Below are 16,114 nucleotides of genomic sequence, written 5' to 3'. Positions count from 1 at the left end.
GTTCTCAATCATAACTGGGTGTTAAACAATGAGAACACATGGACACAGGGAGGGAAGCATCACACACGGGCCTGTTGGGGAGCAGGGGTTAGGGGATAACAGGGGGTGGGGGCATTGGGGAAAGATAGCATTAGGGGAAATTCCTAATGTAGGTGATGGGGTGATGGATGCAGCAAACCACCATAGCACATGTATACCTATGTAAAAAACCTTCACATTCTACACATGTACCCCATAACTTAAAGTATAATAAAAAAATAAAAATAAAAAAATATTTTTTTAAAGAAAATAACGAGTATTGGCAAGAATGTTGAGAAAATCAAACTCTTGTGCACTGCTGGTGGGAATGTAAAATGGTATAGCTACTGATACGGTTTGTCTGTGTTCCCACCCAAATCTCATCTTGAATTGTATTTCCCACAATTCCCACATGTTGTGGGAGGAATCTGATGGGGGGTGACTGAATTATGGAGCTAGATCTTTTCTGTGCTATTCTCCAGATAGTGAATGAGTCTCATGAGATCTGATGGTTTTAAAAAATGGGAGTTTGCCTGCATAAGCTCTCTCTTTGCTGCCTTCCATGTAATATGTGACTTGCTCCTCCTTGCCTTCTGCCATGATTGTGAGGCCTGCCCAGCCACATGGGACTGAGTCCATAAACCTCGTCCTTTTGTAAATTACCCAGTCTAGGGTATATCTTTATCAGCAGTGTGAAAATGGACTAATACAGTAAATTTCTACCAGTAGAATGAGGCACTGCTGAAAAGATACCCCAAAATGTGAAAGTGACTTTGGAACTAGGTAACAGGCAGAGGTTGGGATAGTTTGAAGTGCTCAGAAGAAGACAGGAAAACGTGAGAACATTTGAAACTTTCTCGAGACTTGTTGAATGGTTTTGACCAAAATGCTGATAATGATATGGACAATGAAATCCAAGCTGAGGTGGCCTCAGGTGGAGATGAGGAACCTGTTGGAAACTGGAGCAAAGGTGATTCTTGTTATGTTTTAGTAAAGAGACTAGCAGCATTTTGCCCCTGCCCTAGAGATTTGAGGAATTTGAACTTTAAAGAGATGTTTCAGGGTATCTAGTGGAAGAAATTTCTAAGCAGTAAAGAATTCAAGATTTGACTTGGGTGTTGTTAAAGGCATTCAGTTTTATAAGGAAAGCAGAGCATAAAAGTTCAGAAAATTTGCAGCCTGACAATAAGAAAATCCCTTTTCTGAGAAATTCAAGCTAGCTGCAGAAATTTGCATAAGTAACAAGGAGCCCAATGTTAATCCCCAAGACAATGTGAAAAATGTCTCCAGGGCATGTCAGAGGTCTTCACAGCAGCCCCCTCCCCCACCACCATCTCAGGCCTGGAGGCTAGGAGGAAAACATGCTTTTATGGGCCTAGGGACTCAGTGCCCTGCATCCAAGCTGCTCCAGCCATGACTAAAAGGGGCCAAAGTACAGTGTGGGCCATGACTTCAGAGGGCACAGGCCCCAAGCCTTGGCATATTCCACATGGTACTCAGTCTGTAGGTGCACAGAAATCAAGTACTGAGGTTTGGGAACCTCTACATAGATTTCAGAGAATGTACAGAAATGCCTGGATGTCCAGGCAGAATTTTGCTGCAGGGGTGACTCTCTCATGGAGAATCTCTGCCAGGGCACTGCAGAAGGGAAATGTGGGGTGGGAGCCCCCACACAGAGTCCCTACTGGGGCACCATCTAGTGAACCTGTGAAAAGAGGGCCACAGTCCTCCAGACCCCAGAATGGTAGATCCACCAATAGCTTGCACCATATGCCTGGAAAAGCTGCAGACACTCAACACCATCCCATGGGAGCCACCAAGAGGAGTGCTGTACCCTGAAGAGCCACAGTGGGGGAGCTGCCCAAGACCATGGGAATCCATCTCTTGCATCAGTGTGACTTAAATGCAAGACCTGGAGTCAAAGGGGATCATTTTGGAGCTTTTAAATTTGACTGCCCTGCTGGATTTCGGACTTGCATGGGCCCTGCAGCCTCTTGTTTCGGCCAATTTCTCCCATTTGGAATGGTTGTATTTACCCAATGCCTGTACCCTCATTGTTTGTAGGAAGTAACTAACTTGCTTTTGATTTTATAGGCTCATAGACGGAAGGGTCTTGCCTTGTCTCAGATGAGGCTTTGTACTGTGGACTTTTGAGTTTATGCTGAAATAAACTCAAAAGTTTATTTTGAAGGGGGACTGTTGGGAAGGCATGATTGGTTTTGAAATGTGAGGACATGAGATTTGGGAGGGGTCAGGGGTAGAATGATATAGTTTTGCTGTGTCCCCACCCAAATCTCATCTTGAATTGAAACTCCCACAATTCCCACAAGTTGTGGGATGGACCCAGTAGGAGGTGATTAAATTATGGGAGTGGATCTTTCCTGCACTGTTCTCATGCCAGTGAATGGGTTTCATGAGATCTAACGGTTTTAAAACATGAGTTTGCCTGCACAAGCTCTCTCTTTGCCTGCTGTCATTCATGTAACATGTGACTTGCTCCTCCTTGCCTTCTACCATGATTGTGAGGCTTCCCCTGCCACGTGAACTATAAGTCCAATTAAACCTCTCTCTTCTGTAAATTACCCAGTCTTGGGTATATCTTTATCAGCAGTGTGAAGACGAACTAATACAGCTACCATGGGAAACAGTATGGCAGTTTTTTCCAAAAATTAAAGATAGAATGACCATATGATCCATCGATATCACTTTGGGGGATAAATTCAAGTGAACTGAACACAGAGTCTTGAAAAGATATGTGTACACTTACGTTTATGGCAGCATTATTCATAATATCTAAAGTGTGGAAGCAATCCAAGTATCTAACAACAGATAAATGAATAAATAAAATGTGGTACATACATAAAATGGGAAATTATACAACTTACAAAGTAAGGAAATTCTGACATATGCTTCAAAATGGATGAAATTTAAGGACATTATGCTAAATGCAATAAGCTAGTCACAAAATGAAAAATACCGTGTAATTCTACTTAGATGAAGTATTTAGAGAAGTCAAAATTATAGAAACAGAAAGTAGAAAATGGTGATTGTCAGAGGCTATAGGGAGGTAGAAATGGGAAATGATTTTTTAACAGGTATAGAGTTTCAGTTTTTCAAAATGAAAAGAGTTCTGGAGATGGGTGGTAGTGATAGTTGTACAACCATATGAATGTACTTAACACCACTGAACTGTATACTTAAAACATGATTAAGACAGTGCATTTTATGTTATGTGTATTTTATCATTAAAAATACTGGAAGAAAAAGGAGGCTATCACAATCTAGACAGTGCATCTCAAAACCTGTCAGGCTAATAGACAGCGTGTGTGTGTGTGTGTGTGTGTGTGTGTGTGTCTTATTTTTCAGTATTACTGAATATATAGATATGTCTTATTTTTCGGTATTACTTAATCTGGAGTTAGATCTCAGTTCAATTATATATTCCGGTTTCTTCAATCAATACATAAGAATTTTCAGAAATATGTCACAATTATGGAAGATTTGAATCTGCTTACTGCCAACCTATTTAGGATGACAAAGCACCATAAAACTAATAACAATCTCTTCATACATGTAGTAGTCTAATATTGCTCAAAATTAATCAATTCCTTTGAAAACAAAGTGTTTAAAATGTGTTTTTTAGAGGCACAGAATTCACCCTGTCTACTTTAATAAAAAGCAAAATTGATTATTAACCCCTTATTTGCAATTTCATTGTTATAGAGTGACGATAGTAAAGTCTCCCTTTTAAACTGTATTTCTGATTAATCTCTCTGTATTTCTAGCAGTATTAAATCATACAATATTCCAGTATTCTTTGAAGAGTTACACTTGACCAATCTCAGTATTCAGTGTAACAACTTACATATTGGTGCTTCAGAATGCTTTAACTTGGATCAGGATTCCTGGAACTGAAGATTATTAAGTTAAACCTTGAGAGTGAGTTTAGTTTGCAAGGAGGCTGTGACCTCAGGGCATAATTATGTACAAGGGTATCATATCAACTCTGTGCTGTGCCTTTGTTCTTCTTTTAATTACAATTTACCCAGAAGGAAATATTTCAGATGTGATCAAGCATATTTTAACAGTTCCTAAAGCATTTTTCAGTATCTTCAAAAACTTACTTTAGTTATAATGACATTATGGTTTTCATGGCATTGAAAAGAACAGAAAGCATTACTTTCCAGGTCAGCAATAGAAAGAAAAAGTACTTCCATGTCCCTTTTATTTTCTGTTTGTCCAGGTCTATCCAAAAAGAAACGTGCAATTTTCCCTTTTTTAACCATCTTTAAATTTATTTTTTAAAAATTACTATATCAAAGAAGAGATGCTTGGGAAAAACTATAATCAAATTGATGTACATAAAAGAACTAACTGTGACCAGGTAGTATTTATGATAATAAATAAACATGAATAATTTAACTACAAATAACTATTTTTAAAAATATTTAAATTTGAAAACACTTTTGACTTCTTTTTTTTTTCCTTCGTTTCCTATTTTATTCCAAGATCATATCCTTGGATATTCTTTGTATAAGATAATTAGTGACAAAAGAGAAATGTAGACAAAAACATTGAAAAAGGCTTGACATATGTATGACTCTAGCCATATAAAAGTTACATATGAGATGTAAAAATTATCAAAGACTATGCCAAACCTTCCCTCTTCATCCTGAATAAGCACAAACTGCCTGCCTATTTGAAGGAGGAGGCAAGACGGATGATGTATCCAATAGCTCAGACCTGGCATAGGCAGGCACACATCAGTTCTTGAGGGGCACTGCTTGATCACATCAGGAAGGGAGCAGTAAGGCCACCACTGGTTCTTCCAGACTAATTAAACTGGAGGACTCTTATCACTCTTCATTCTTAAAGGGGCCAGTATCTGCTGCTTTGTTCCTAACCCCTAGAAATTAAAGGGTATAAGGGCTTTAAGCATCTTCCAATCCTGCATTGCCAAAACAGCCTGCCTGGTGTAGGCACCTGGAGGTTAGGTGAAACACTGCTTCAGTCCTTTATTCTTCAGACCTTCTAAGGTCTCAAATCAGCATGTAACCCATGAGGGCACAGATATCTCTTCTGTCTCATCAATAACATACACAACACCTTCTGTGGACATCTTCCATGGGAGGAAGAGGTGAGAGGCAACAGGTCTTTAGACATCAGGTTCTCTCATTAAAGCAGATACACAAATATCAACATATCAAAATCAGCCCTCAAAACCTTTTTTAAATCCACTATATAGCTACGAACGTATGCCTATTTTTAGTATCAAATATTTCATTCACCAGATCGAGCTGTATTACAGCTGGTAATTGCCAGTCAAATGTTCTCAATCATGGACATACTGGCTCATAATACTTTTTAAAATGGACTTTTTTAAAAAGTGCCTCTGCAGCTAGACTTAAAAAACATATTCTTGCCATGCCTGTTTTAGTAAGGGATCAAATCACACAGTGAAAGTCTTAAGGCAGGTAACCAGGGCTGTTTTGGTTGTAACTTTGCAGTTGCCCACAAAGACTTCATTTAGTCCTGTTCAAAATCTAACAAAGATAAAATTACTCTGATATTAACCAGATGTGACTATCAGATGTTTTAGAAGAGAGGCTCTCTTTATGGTTCCCAAATTGTTAACCTCAAGCTTCCAAGAACCTCAACCCTACCAGTAAAGATCTCTGTTAGATGCCTCAGGGAGCCCAACGGTGGTCTGGACTGAAGACAAGGCAGGAGAGAGAGTGTTCTGACCAGAACTTTCCTGAGTTTATCCAATTTATACTTTTTTTTATTAGATAACCCCTAGTGGTTTCATTTGAAGGGAGAATTAGAAATGTTAAAAAAGAAAAAGAACATTGAAAACCTCTGTCCTAGATAAATCCCCTTGATCTTAAAATCAGCCCACAAGGAAATCACTGAGCTGGGTAGCCCAGCAGAACCATTAGCTAGTCAGTTCTTCCACTCACAACCAGTTGCCTCTGATGACAGTCCAAGGGAGTTAGCAAGGTGATACTGTTCTAGCAAGTTGAGAAAAATCCAGTTTCTTTAGATTATGAAACACATGACAAAAAGCCTGCTAACCAAAAAACCTTTATTTTGACAAATTGTAGACCACAAAATATGATTGCAAGCTGCCACTACTCACAGGGGAGATTTAATGGTATTAGAGAGTAAATGCCAGGACTCTGTGGGAGAAATCTATTTTCATCTGGGATTCTCAGCCAGAGTGTCTTCCCAAAAAGTGTGTAAAATGCCTGCCATTCTCATGACTCCTGACCACCAGACTCTCATTTCAATGGTGTAGAAGTAGAGAGGTAAAGCACATCAACACACTCTAGGAAAAGACCACCAGAAGCACATCTTCAGTTAATAAGCTGGGTTTATTACACATTGCTGAGATGGAGAATGTACAGCAGAGGGAACCATGAGAATCTCAGTAAGAGACTGTTGAAAAGAACCTATTATTAACAGCATTTGCACTTTGGTTGGTTTAATTTTGAGAGGAGTCTAAAGAAGTAGGGCATTTTTCTAGATTGGATGTTGTCAGAAAGTGGGGATAATTCTATGATTGAATATCTCAATAATTCTTCCCTATAAGTAGGGCAGACTAGAGCAAGGATAAAGCTGTAATTGATAAAAGATTAGCAGTCACTCATTCATGATAATATTGACTGAGAACAGGAAAGAGTTAATGCTAGGCACAAAAAGATACTGTTCTTGATTGTTCACACTGGGTAGGACTCACTGTCAATTGCTTTGTACAGGAGACCCTGTTGATTTCAGAAACTCAGTGAGTAATGTCTATGTCTAGATCATATTCCAGACCATAGCTCTATACGTCACTCAAGGCATTCTTCTGTTCTCTTTGTGAAAGCCTATGTTAAATTGCCAATCATGCAATCATTTCATACAATTACCTGGAATAGGTCTACCTGATGATTTCAGTCACATTTCTGATGTCCAGAGTGGGCGAAACCAGCTAAGTGTCACTGCCTGTTTCTCAAACTAACTGTGGTGAAGAAACAGTTTTTCTCCCTAGTCAGTTCCAGACTAGTACTTTTGTACATACAAAATAAATATAATTTGATACAATAAAAACTAATTACTATAATAATGAAAAGATAGAAAATACCAGCCCATTTTCAAAACTGTTATTATTAGACCTAATAATGCACAAGCTGTCAAAATTGCTATAAAAGGTCCTAAACTCTTAGCCTCACTATTGATATTTGTCTTGTCACAAACCTGAGTCTGTGTAGAACATTTAAGTAGCACTGGGGTTTTTAAATTAAATTAAAAGCATTCTGTTAAACATGTCTGGTATGCTGCCCATTTCAAACTCACAGAGCATCTGACAAGGCAGCAGAAAAGAAAAGGAGAAGAAATTTTATTCATGGTGAGGGTCTTGTCATGAACCCCCCAACTTAGTAAGGAGTAAACACCTGTGGCTACTATCGATGTGCAACGGTTTCAAAGAACACATGTAGAAAATTGAATCACTAGAATCCCTTCTATACCAGTCCAGTATTAATCTAATGAAATTGATTAAATTTCCCATGCAGGTAGGGTTTCAATAGCTATACTCTTGACAGGCAGAGATTTTCTCATCGGTATTTTTAGGCCAGAAGTGGCTGTACGTTCTATTAAGACAACTTGGATTTTATTATAACCCCAAAGCCTCCCAAGACAATGGCTTTATATGCCATCAGGTTAATTCTCTCGTATCTATGTTATCTCAGTATCCATGTTCCTTCCCTAAGGTCAAGGAGGTCAAGCCTAAATTCCTACACGTAGCCAATTAAAGGACTCAGGCACCAGCTGATCAGCCAAATGTATCCACATTCTCACTCTCACCAATTAAACTTTGAAATGATCTCTTCTAAAGGTTTATCTTGTTCAAAACAATTCAATTTTAAGAAATCCTCCCCAACTCAATGAAGCAACTGCTGTGATCCCTCAGTTTGCTGATCTGTTCTCCTAAGCCTGCTTCTGTTTCTGCACGATCTGCTTTCTTCCTTTTAGCACACAGCTGCTATGAGCTGGAAACTCTAGAAAAAGCTTCCATTTGTACATGGCCACATCCTCAGCACTGCCTAATAAGGCCATACCCACCCTTTTCCTGATCAAACTCAAGGTCTGGGCCACTTCTCTCTGCTGAAAAATTCTGTTCCACTCATAAAATCTCCCCAGAAGATATTTTCCTTAACCATAATTTAAAGTAAACATAATATACTATATTAAATATATAAAAATGTTACATATTTACATATAATTATATAAATATTTACATATATTTTATGTGTGTGTTCTTTTACCAAACATTTTGGACATTTAAATTCTATGGCATTCATTTCTGAGTTCCTTGAGGGTGTAACCATGATTATTTCTTTTGCTATTTCACAGTGCCCAGGATAGTGCCATAACCAGCTTCCTGCAAATTTTTTAAATTTATTAGTTAATGAATCAAAGAACTTCTACTCATTTAAAATGAATAGAAGTTTTATACACACACACACATACACACATGTATTATTATACACACATGTATTATGCCAGCCCAGCACGAATTCTGAAGCATAATCCTAAACTACTGGTGTTCATGTTGCAGAAGTGGACCTGCTACATGCATGCCACTGTTTTCCATGCTGGTTTTTACAACCCTCCAGAACATCAAGAGTCAGCACAAGCTGGCAAAAATAAACTAAAGCATGATGAACTCACGAGCACTTGATAAAACATTGTATCTTAATTCCATTGGGTCGGAGTTATGCCTAAAGAGGACAACAGCAGAATATTCAAAGTATCACAGCAGGACCAGCCAAAATATTATAGAATAATTATAATCAGGAATGAAAGAAATATTTTGAGAACTCCCAGAAGCAGTGACAAAACAAAAGTAACAGCTCTGAATTCCCAAGAAACAGAAGCCTGATAGCCACTGAAATAAAAATGGTTGTTCTTTTGTAATACAGACTTGTAATCAACTGTGCATGGAAGACGCAAAAACACAAACACACATTTCAAATAACAACTGGAAATACAAAACAAATAAAAATAGTTCACCTATACAGAGCGTGTAAAGAAGGGCTGATTACTATTGGCCTGAACCACAAAACTGAAAAGCAACATATGGGTGTTGAATTTGAAGATGAATCAAAGCCACCGCACAGAAAGCATTGCATCTTGCGTTCATAAAGTAATGCTACTTGGACATATTCTGACAGAGAATCTGCTCATTTCCCACGTTAGCATTCTCTGAGGAAGCTAGAGAACACTTTCAAAATGCTTTATTTATGAAGATGTCTAAAGTTTCCACATAAGGAATAAAATACTATCATTCTGAAAGAATCTATGCTTCTTTAGAAAGTTTTCAGAACACTTTGAACAAAAGAACATAAAATCCCCCAATGTAATACAAGGAGAAACATTAGCAAAAAAAGCAAAAAAAGAAGAAGAAAAGAAGTGCTAAAATAATTGTCTTTTGTTTCTTGGAATAATGTTGTCTTCACATTATTCCATGAAACTAAATTGTCACAAATTAAGCCAACATATACATCTTTAACTGCAAAATGCTTTCTAGTGTCTTTTTCTGAACTTAAAATATAACATAACAATGAAGCCTCCTTTCCACCTCCACCTTCCAAACCATGCAGAAGCCAAGGCTGCCCTCCCAGCACCTGCAAACTCATACACACAAAACGGAAGGAGACTTACCAGACCATCACAGTTGCTGATGGCAACAGAAGTTCCTGGAATGTTCACGATGTCACCAACATAAGCACAGTTAGTCTGCAAAGGCTCAGTTTTCCGGATTCTATCTGTAGCACTTCCTGGTTGATGGTTGTTAATGGGATCGGTTATATTCCCAGGCACCAGAGATGTCTCATGCCACTCCACAACAGCCCCAGGAGCTACTAGTTGAGTGTTGGGCTTTAGTCGCAGATGAAAATCTTTTCCAAATGCTGTGATGTTAAAGAACAACTGCTCAGGGTTGGAAGACACGTCCCTCGCTGATCTCTTTTTGTGATTCGCAGAAAGAGTATGGGAGAGATAGTGTCCTTCTAGATTTGTGCTCACTGGAGTCACCAACTCATACTCTCTGTATCTCTTTACTGGTAAATCTGTGGGGTGAAAAACAGAATTGTTGAACCCTGTACAATAAGATAACGCAGGAGAACATAACACAGACAAAATGTACCCACCTCACAAGACCATACCTCAATATGGACATTCCCAAATCATCTTATAAATATTAAACTTTGAGAATAAAAATCATGTCCCAAATGCTGTTAACACCTGTGTTAGTCAAGAGTGAACAGCATTTTCATTTTGCATTCTCATTTTGCACCGTATTCCTTAAGTGGGACAGATTTCTACTTGAATATAAAAGTGCATTTGGAACCCACCTACAATATGGGTAGCCACTTACATATTAAACTGAATGTCACAATTAGCACTTAATTCCCCTGGCTTAGCACTGAACACCCTGTGTTCAATGAATCCTTTTTTAATTAAAATAGCATTATGTTGTAAATATTCACAGCTCATTAATACATTTGCAAACACAAATATAATGTGTCCATAAACTCTAAATGGCTTGCTTAAAAATCAAAATTTATCATTGGCATAATAATTTATATATAAATTTAATAAATTTATATATAAATTATATAATATATTTATATATAATATATATAATTTATATAAATTATAAATTTATATATAAATTATTATGCCAATAATAAATTTTTTGATTTTTAAGCAAGCCATTTACAGTTTATTATTGGCATAACTGACATCTGCCAAAAACTTTTAACTATGTAGAAAAACTTTCTGATTGTTTTCATTTTTTCCCTGTAGAAATCCTGGAATTTAGACTATTTACAGTAACTACATGACATGAGCCTGTAATGTATACACTGTAGCTTACAATGCTGTGATTTATACCCATTTTTTCCACCATAACAACACTGACAACCATACTTCACAGGTGAGGAAACTGAGATTCAGGAGTAGGTGGCCTTATGTCCAAGGTCAAACAACAGCGAAGCCTGGATATAAATCCAAGTTGTACTCCAAAGCCCATATACTCATTCTGTGATACCATGCTGTGTTCCATAAACCTCCACTTTTAGAAAATTAGAAGAATGGATAAAGAAGAAATGATCATCTTTAAATGGGATATGCAGGTACTGGTTAGTCAAGAGCAAACAGCATTCTCATTTTGCACCTTATTCCTTAAGTGGGACAGATTTCTACTTGAATATGAAAGTGTATTTGGAACCCACCTACAATATGGGTAGCCACTTACATATTAAACTGAATGTCACAATTAGCACTTAATTCCCCTGGCTTAGCCAAATATGAGTATTTTGTCTATCAAAATGCAAACACCCTTGAGGAAGAGAACACATTAAATGAACCATTAATAGAAATTATTTTAAGACCACAGGAAAATAGATACTAGAAAAGGAAACAAGCAGGGCAACAAGGGCTAAAAAAAAGAAGACATTGAAAGGGAAATCTAAAAACATGAACTAAAAAGTTCCCCACTTTCCCAATTCTAGCCCTAGGCTAGTCCTCTAGTGTGTTAAAGTGCCCTAAAAAAATGATATGATTCACAAATACTGCTCACCTAAGGAAATCACAAGTTTTGTCATCCAGTAAAGTGTTTACAGCGTAAGATCTGTAAACGGACCTATGTCTTATGCTCATAAAGTATCCTTGCAGAGTCACTGTTTTCATTATCTTGTTGCTTTTTACAAACCTCAGGCAATATGTAAAGTACCAGAAGACAAATAAAGGTGTTTACTTGTGCAACATGGAAATTCTTTCTGTGCATGTTTATCATTATGCCTCTTACAATGACCAATGTATTTAAACAAACTATCCCTTTTTATTAAATGAATAGAGCAAGCAATACTTGTAAATATTTACTAGGCAAAGAAGCAATGAGGACTGTAGTATGAGTCAAATGATACCTGATTCTAAAACTGGTGGCTAGACAGTGCAATCCCTGCTGACCTAGACTCGGCACCAGCATAAACACAGGCACAAAGATTTGGTCCTCCTCACAACCAAATCCGTGGTGAAAACTTTTATAAACTCTGGTTTAAAGAGAAAAAAAAAAAACTCAAAATTTAAGAGAATGAGCAAAAGTGTCACAGGTGCACAGTGACGGGGGGAAAGTTTCCAAAGTAATATGAATCAAGCCCTTATGTGCACTGACAAAACCTAGCCCAAATTAACTATACATTCCTTAAAGACAAGGAGCTCCCCCATTCAACTTGGTACTACCAATTTCACCATACAAGATTTTGTGTCAGAGTGTCTTGTCAGTTGGATTTGTTTGATGCATATTAAGTTAGAAATACAGGTAACCAGAGAACACTGGCCTTGTCTAAGCTGCTACACACACTGACTTACAAGATATATACCGAGGCCCATGGGTGTCTGACTGCCCCAATCATCTCAGTTATAACTTTTTCTCTAACCATCGGTTGACTGGTCAAAGGAAGGAGGAAGCAGTACTTAATTTCAAAGTATGGATTTCCCATCTCCACTGAAGGGAATTCACACAACCAAAGTCTAAATCAGCATATCGTACTGGTGCCTGGATTAAGTGACTGGAGAACAAGAACATTTAGAAAAATGCAGGGAGGCTTCTCCATACCCAAGAAGATACTCAGAGTCTCATGCATACAGTAAGCCATACATCCTAGATGTATGTTCCATTTTCCACTGTCAGATAATATATTCTCAATTTCTATTCAAAATAAGAATGGTATGTTTCTATAAAGCTTTGTTTTCCCTAATGCTAAATAATAAATCATTCCTATAAAGTACATATTTCGTAAATTAAATGCTTCTAAGAGTCATTTTTCTGTTGGTAATTAAGGTAATGAGGAAAAAGATGGACTTGGTAACCCTTTGGATTAACATCTCCTAGATGGTAGTTAATGGAACTGACAAAGGAACCGCCCAGTCACCTGCCATTTATTATCAAAAAAACTCCAAGCTCTATAATTGGTGTTTGAGAATATATCATCTCTAATACTCACAATAATCACAGGAGGTAAATCCTGTTACCTCTATTTTATAAATGAGAAAGCAGAACTAGATGGCCTGACACATATAAGCAAAGAGCCAAAGGAAAATTGCAATTCTCATCATTTGACTCTGAAGGCCATGCTCCTATGCTCTCATTCACTTCTGAATAGATGGAGCATCTTGCTGTCAAATTCAATTTAATATCTGATTTATAAAAGAGAACTACAACAAGAATAACAACATTCTACCTACCTGTAGCCAGTCAACCAATTTTTCCTCTAATGTAGCATTAAAATTTTCTGCAAAAGGCTCTTAAATTCTAGGTTTTGGGGGGAGAAACTGGGAGGAGGGGCAGAAGCTCAAAGCAATCAACAGCATTTTAATCTCAGATTATAATCAAATCATATAAATAAACCAAATTATATTCAATATTAATTTACTGCATTCATAATTTTCACATTTTACAGGCCCAACTGCTTTCACAAAGCAGGAAAGCCAGTGGCTATTGAATGAACTGCAGTGTCAGAAAGCAGTAAAGTTGAGTCCACTTGTGATCTTCAGCAAGTTCTCTATTTCCTCTTAGGCTCAGTTTCCTCAACTGTTAACTGGAGGTTAGTAATAGTTCCAACTTTATAAGTTTGGTGAGAGTTTTACATGAGATCATGCAGAAGATTCAACAAATATCAGCCATTACTAATTTAAATGTAAGTTAGACACTCATTAAAATAATGTTGTGCTCAACTTTAAAGTTAGAAACTGTAAAATTGTTAGTGGAGGTGGCTGACGGGCCACAGTAATAGGTATGTGAAGGTTTTTGTGGGCCCTAAGGTTCCACAGGCACAGGGAACTGGAGCCACTGTAAACTCTATTATTGGTAGCTTATTACCCAAACAACCCAATGCAATGATTTATCCACAACCCACTGTTATCAGTGCACATATAGGCATCTCCCTTCTAGTACTATGGATGAATTGTCAGTCATCCTACCTAAGAGCAAACCCTCTACACACATTCAAGCACAACATTCAAGCCCTTTTTGCCTTTTCAAGAAAACTGTCTTTTCAGCTATGTTCTCTTTCTCTTTCCTCATCAACTTTCCCCACATTACTAGACCATTCCCACCAGCAGAAAAAGAAGCTGATACCATATCTCCCATCTTGGACAAATAATATTTTGGATGACATGCCCTCCTCTAGGTAATAACCCATTCTTTTACTCTCCTTGACAGCAAAAAGCTTAAAAACATTGATTAGATATCTCCAATATCATTCATTCCATTCTTATTCTTTCTTGAACACATTCCGCTCCAATCAGCTTCTTTTGGAGTCACGAGTGATCACATGTTGCTGAAGTCAATAGCCAAGACTTGATCTTTTTATTTTTCATTTCAGCAGCATCTGACACAGTTTCTCTTTCCTTCTCAAAATATTTTCTTTATTTCACTTCCAGGTCATCATTCTCTCCTTACCTCACTGGTCTCACCTTCTCATTCTCCTATACTAGTGTCCCTCCGTTTCCATGGCCTGGAAACACTAAAGTATCACGGGACCTGATAAATCGACTCTTTTCTGTGTCTACCCTCTGTAGCTGGTGAGCTCCTTCTATCTTAAGACTGGATGCCTTTACAATTGTGTATCTCTAGCCCCAGCTTCAGCTATGAGCTCTTCTCTTATAAATCCAACTGCCTATGGAGTCTTTCCATGTAGATATTCACAAGGCATTTCAACTTATCATTCCAAAATTAAACTCCCAATCTTCCTGCTCTCATATCTGCTCCTCCTTTCCCAAGTCAGTAAATAGCAACCCTATACTTTATTACTCAGAGCAAAACTTTGATTAAAATCATCATTAACCCTTCATGTACCACAAACTCAATCTTTTACCAAATTCTGTTGATCCTAGCTTCCATACACATCCAGACTCTGACCACTCCTCAGTACCTCCCTGCTACAACTGTAGTCCAAGCCAACATCACCTCAGTTTTGAATGTGCTTCTTAACTGTTCTCCTTGTTTCTGCTCTTCCCTTTAATGGATTATCCTCAAAATAGAGCTAGAATAATTAAAGTGTCATATCATGTCACTTTTCTCCTCAAACCCATCCCACTCAACGTAAAATGGTTCACAAGGTTCTAGGGCCTGAAGCTGAGGATTATCACATCTTAAGGTTTTTGTATTTGCTGATTCCTCTGCCAAAGAATCTTCCTCTCAGCTGCCTGGCTCACTCTTTCAGTTCCTTCTGATCTTTGCCTAAATTTGACCCTCTCAGTAAAGTCTTTCCTGACCACGGGCAACCATCTCACTCTCCGTCCCCCTTCTAAGTGTCTTATGTTTCTCCGTAAATCTTGTCACCATCTGACAGCCTATAAATTTTACTTATATGTTTATTTATGTATTTTTATATTTACTAGCATATACACTTCGTGAAGGCAGAGATTTATCTGTTCTCTTCACCCCATTTCCCCACTGTCTAAAAAAGAACTTGAAGTTACTCAATAAATATCCATGAATGAAGACATGAATGAATGAATGAGAGCAGTTTGAGCCTGAAGGGGTATGTGAAATTAGCATCCATCTTCTTTTTGCTAAATAGTCATTTTACCACCAAGGCATTGATAATGGCAAACTGCACAAGTTATGTACCTCTAAAGCCAGAATTTTGCTTGCAAACTTGTGTATACTTTTCATAGTTTCTGCTGCCCTATAAAACAAACTTTTCTTAGTATCCAGGTCTTACCTTTTAAGCTACCAAGAATAAGAATGGATCTAATCATTAAAACAGACCTCCTGTAAGACAGACATAAAGCCCCTCATTCTTAGGAGCAGGCAGCAGGAAATTAGCCCCCTCTCTGCAATCCCTTTGTATATTCATAGAGCTATAACTATACAGGTCAAAAATTTAAAAGAGCCAGAAGTCAGGGTCCCTAATCCATGCTCTTTCTTACAGTGCAGGCATCCCAAGTAGAAGCAATTATTTTTCCTTAAGTTAGTGGTAGAGCGCCTTTAACCTTTTCCTGCTCTCTGGAAGGAAAGGTTTTTCTCTAAGTGTTACAG

At 37.7% G+C, this 16,114-nt stretch overlaps 1 protein-coding gene across 6 annotated transcripts in view; it reads right to left on the bottom strand.

Annotated features, from left to right (window-relative positions):
• The window catches only part of ADAMTS3 (ADAM metallopeptidase with thrombospondin type 1 motif 3), a 295,119-nt gene that overhangs the window by 265,135 nt on the left and 13,870 nt on the right, over positions 1-16,114 (bottom strand). For 5 of the 6 annotated variants that reach the window (XM_037728897.1, XM_037728899.1, XM_037728900.1 and 2 more), the window contains exon 3: positions 9,727-10,163. In XM_037728897.1, coding sequence (XP_037584825.1) covers positions 9,727-10,163 — 437 coding nt within the window. The remainder of the gene's footprint in view (positions 1-9,726; positions 10,164-16,114) is intronic. The other variant, XM_017501624.2, reaches the window with a different exon arrangement.

The sequence above is a fragment of the Cebus imitator genome, unplaced genomic scaffold (assembly GCF_001604975.1).
Source record: "Cebus imitator isolate Cc_AM_T3 unplaced genomic scaffold, Cebus_imitator-1.0 Scaffold283, whole genome shotgun sequence".
Lineage (NCBI taxonomy): Eukaryota > Metazoa > Chordata > Mammalia > Primates > Cebidae > Cebus > Cebus imitator.
This window is presented reverse-complemented; position numbering and strand designations above follow the sequence as displayed.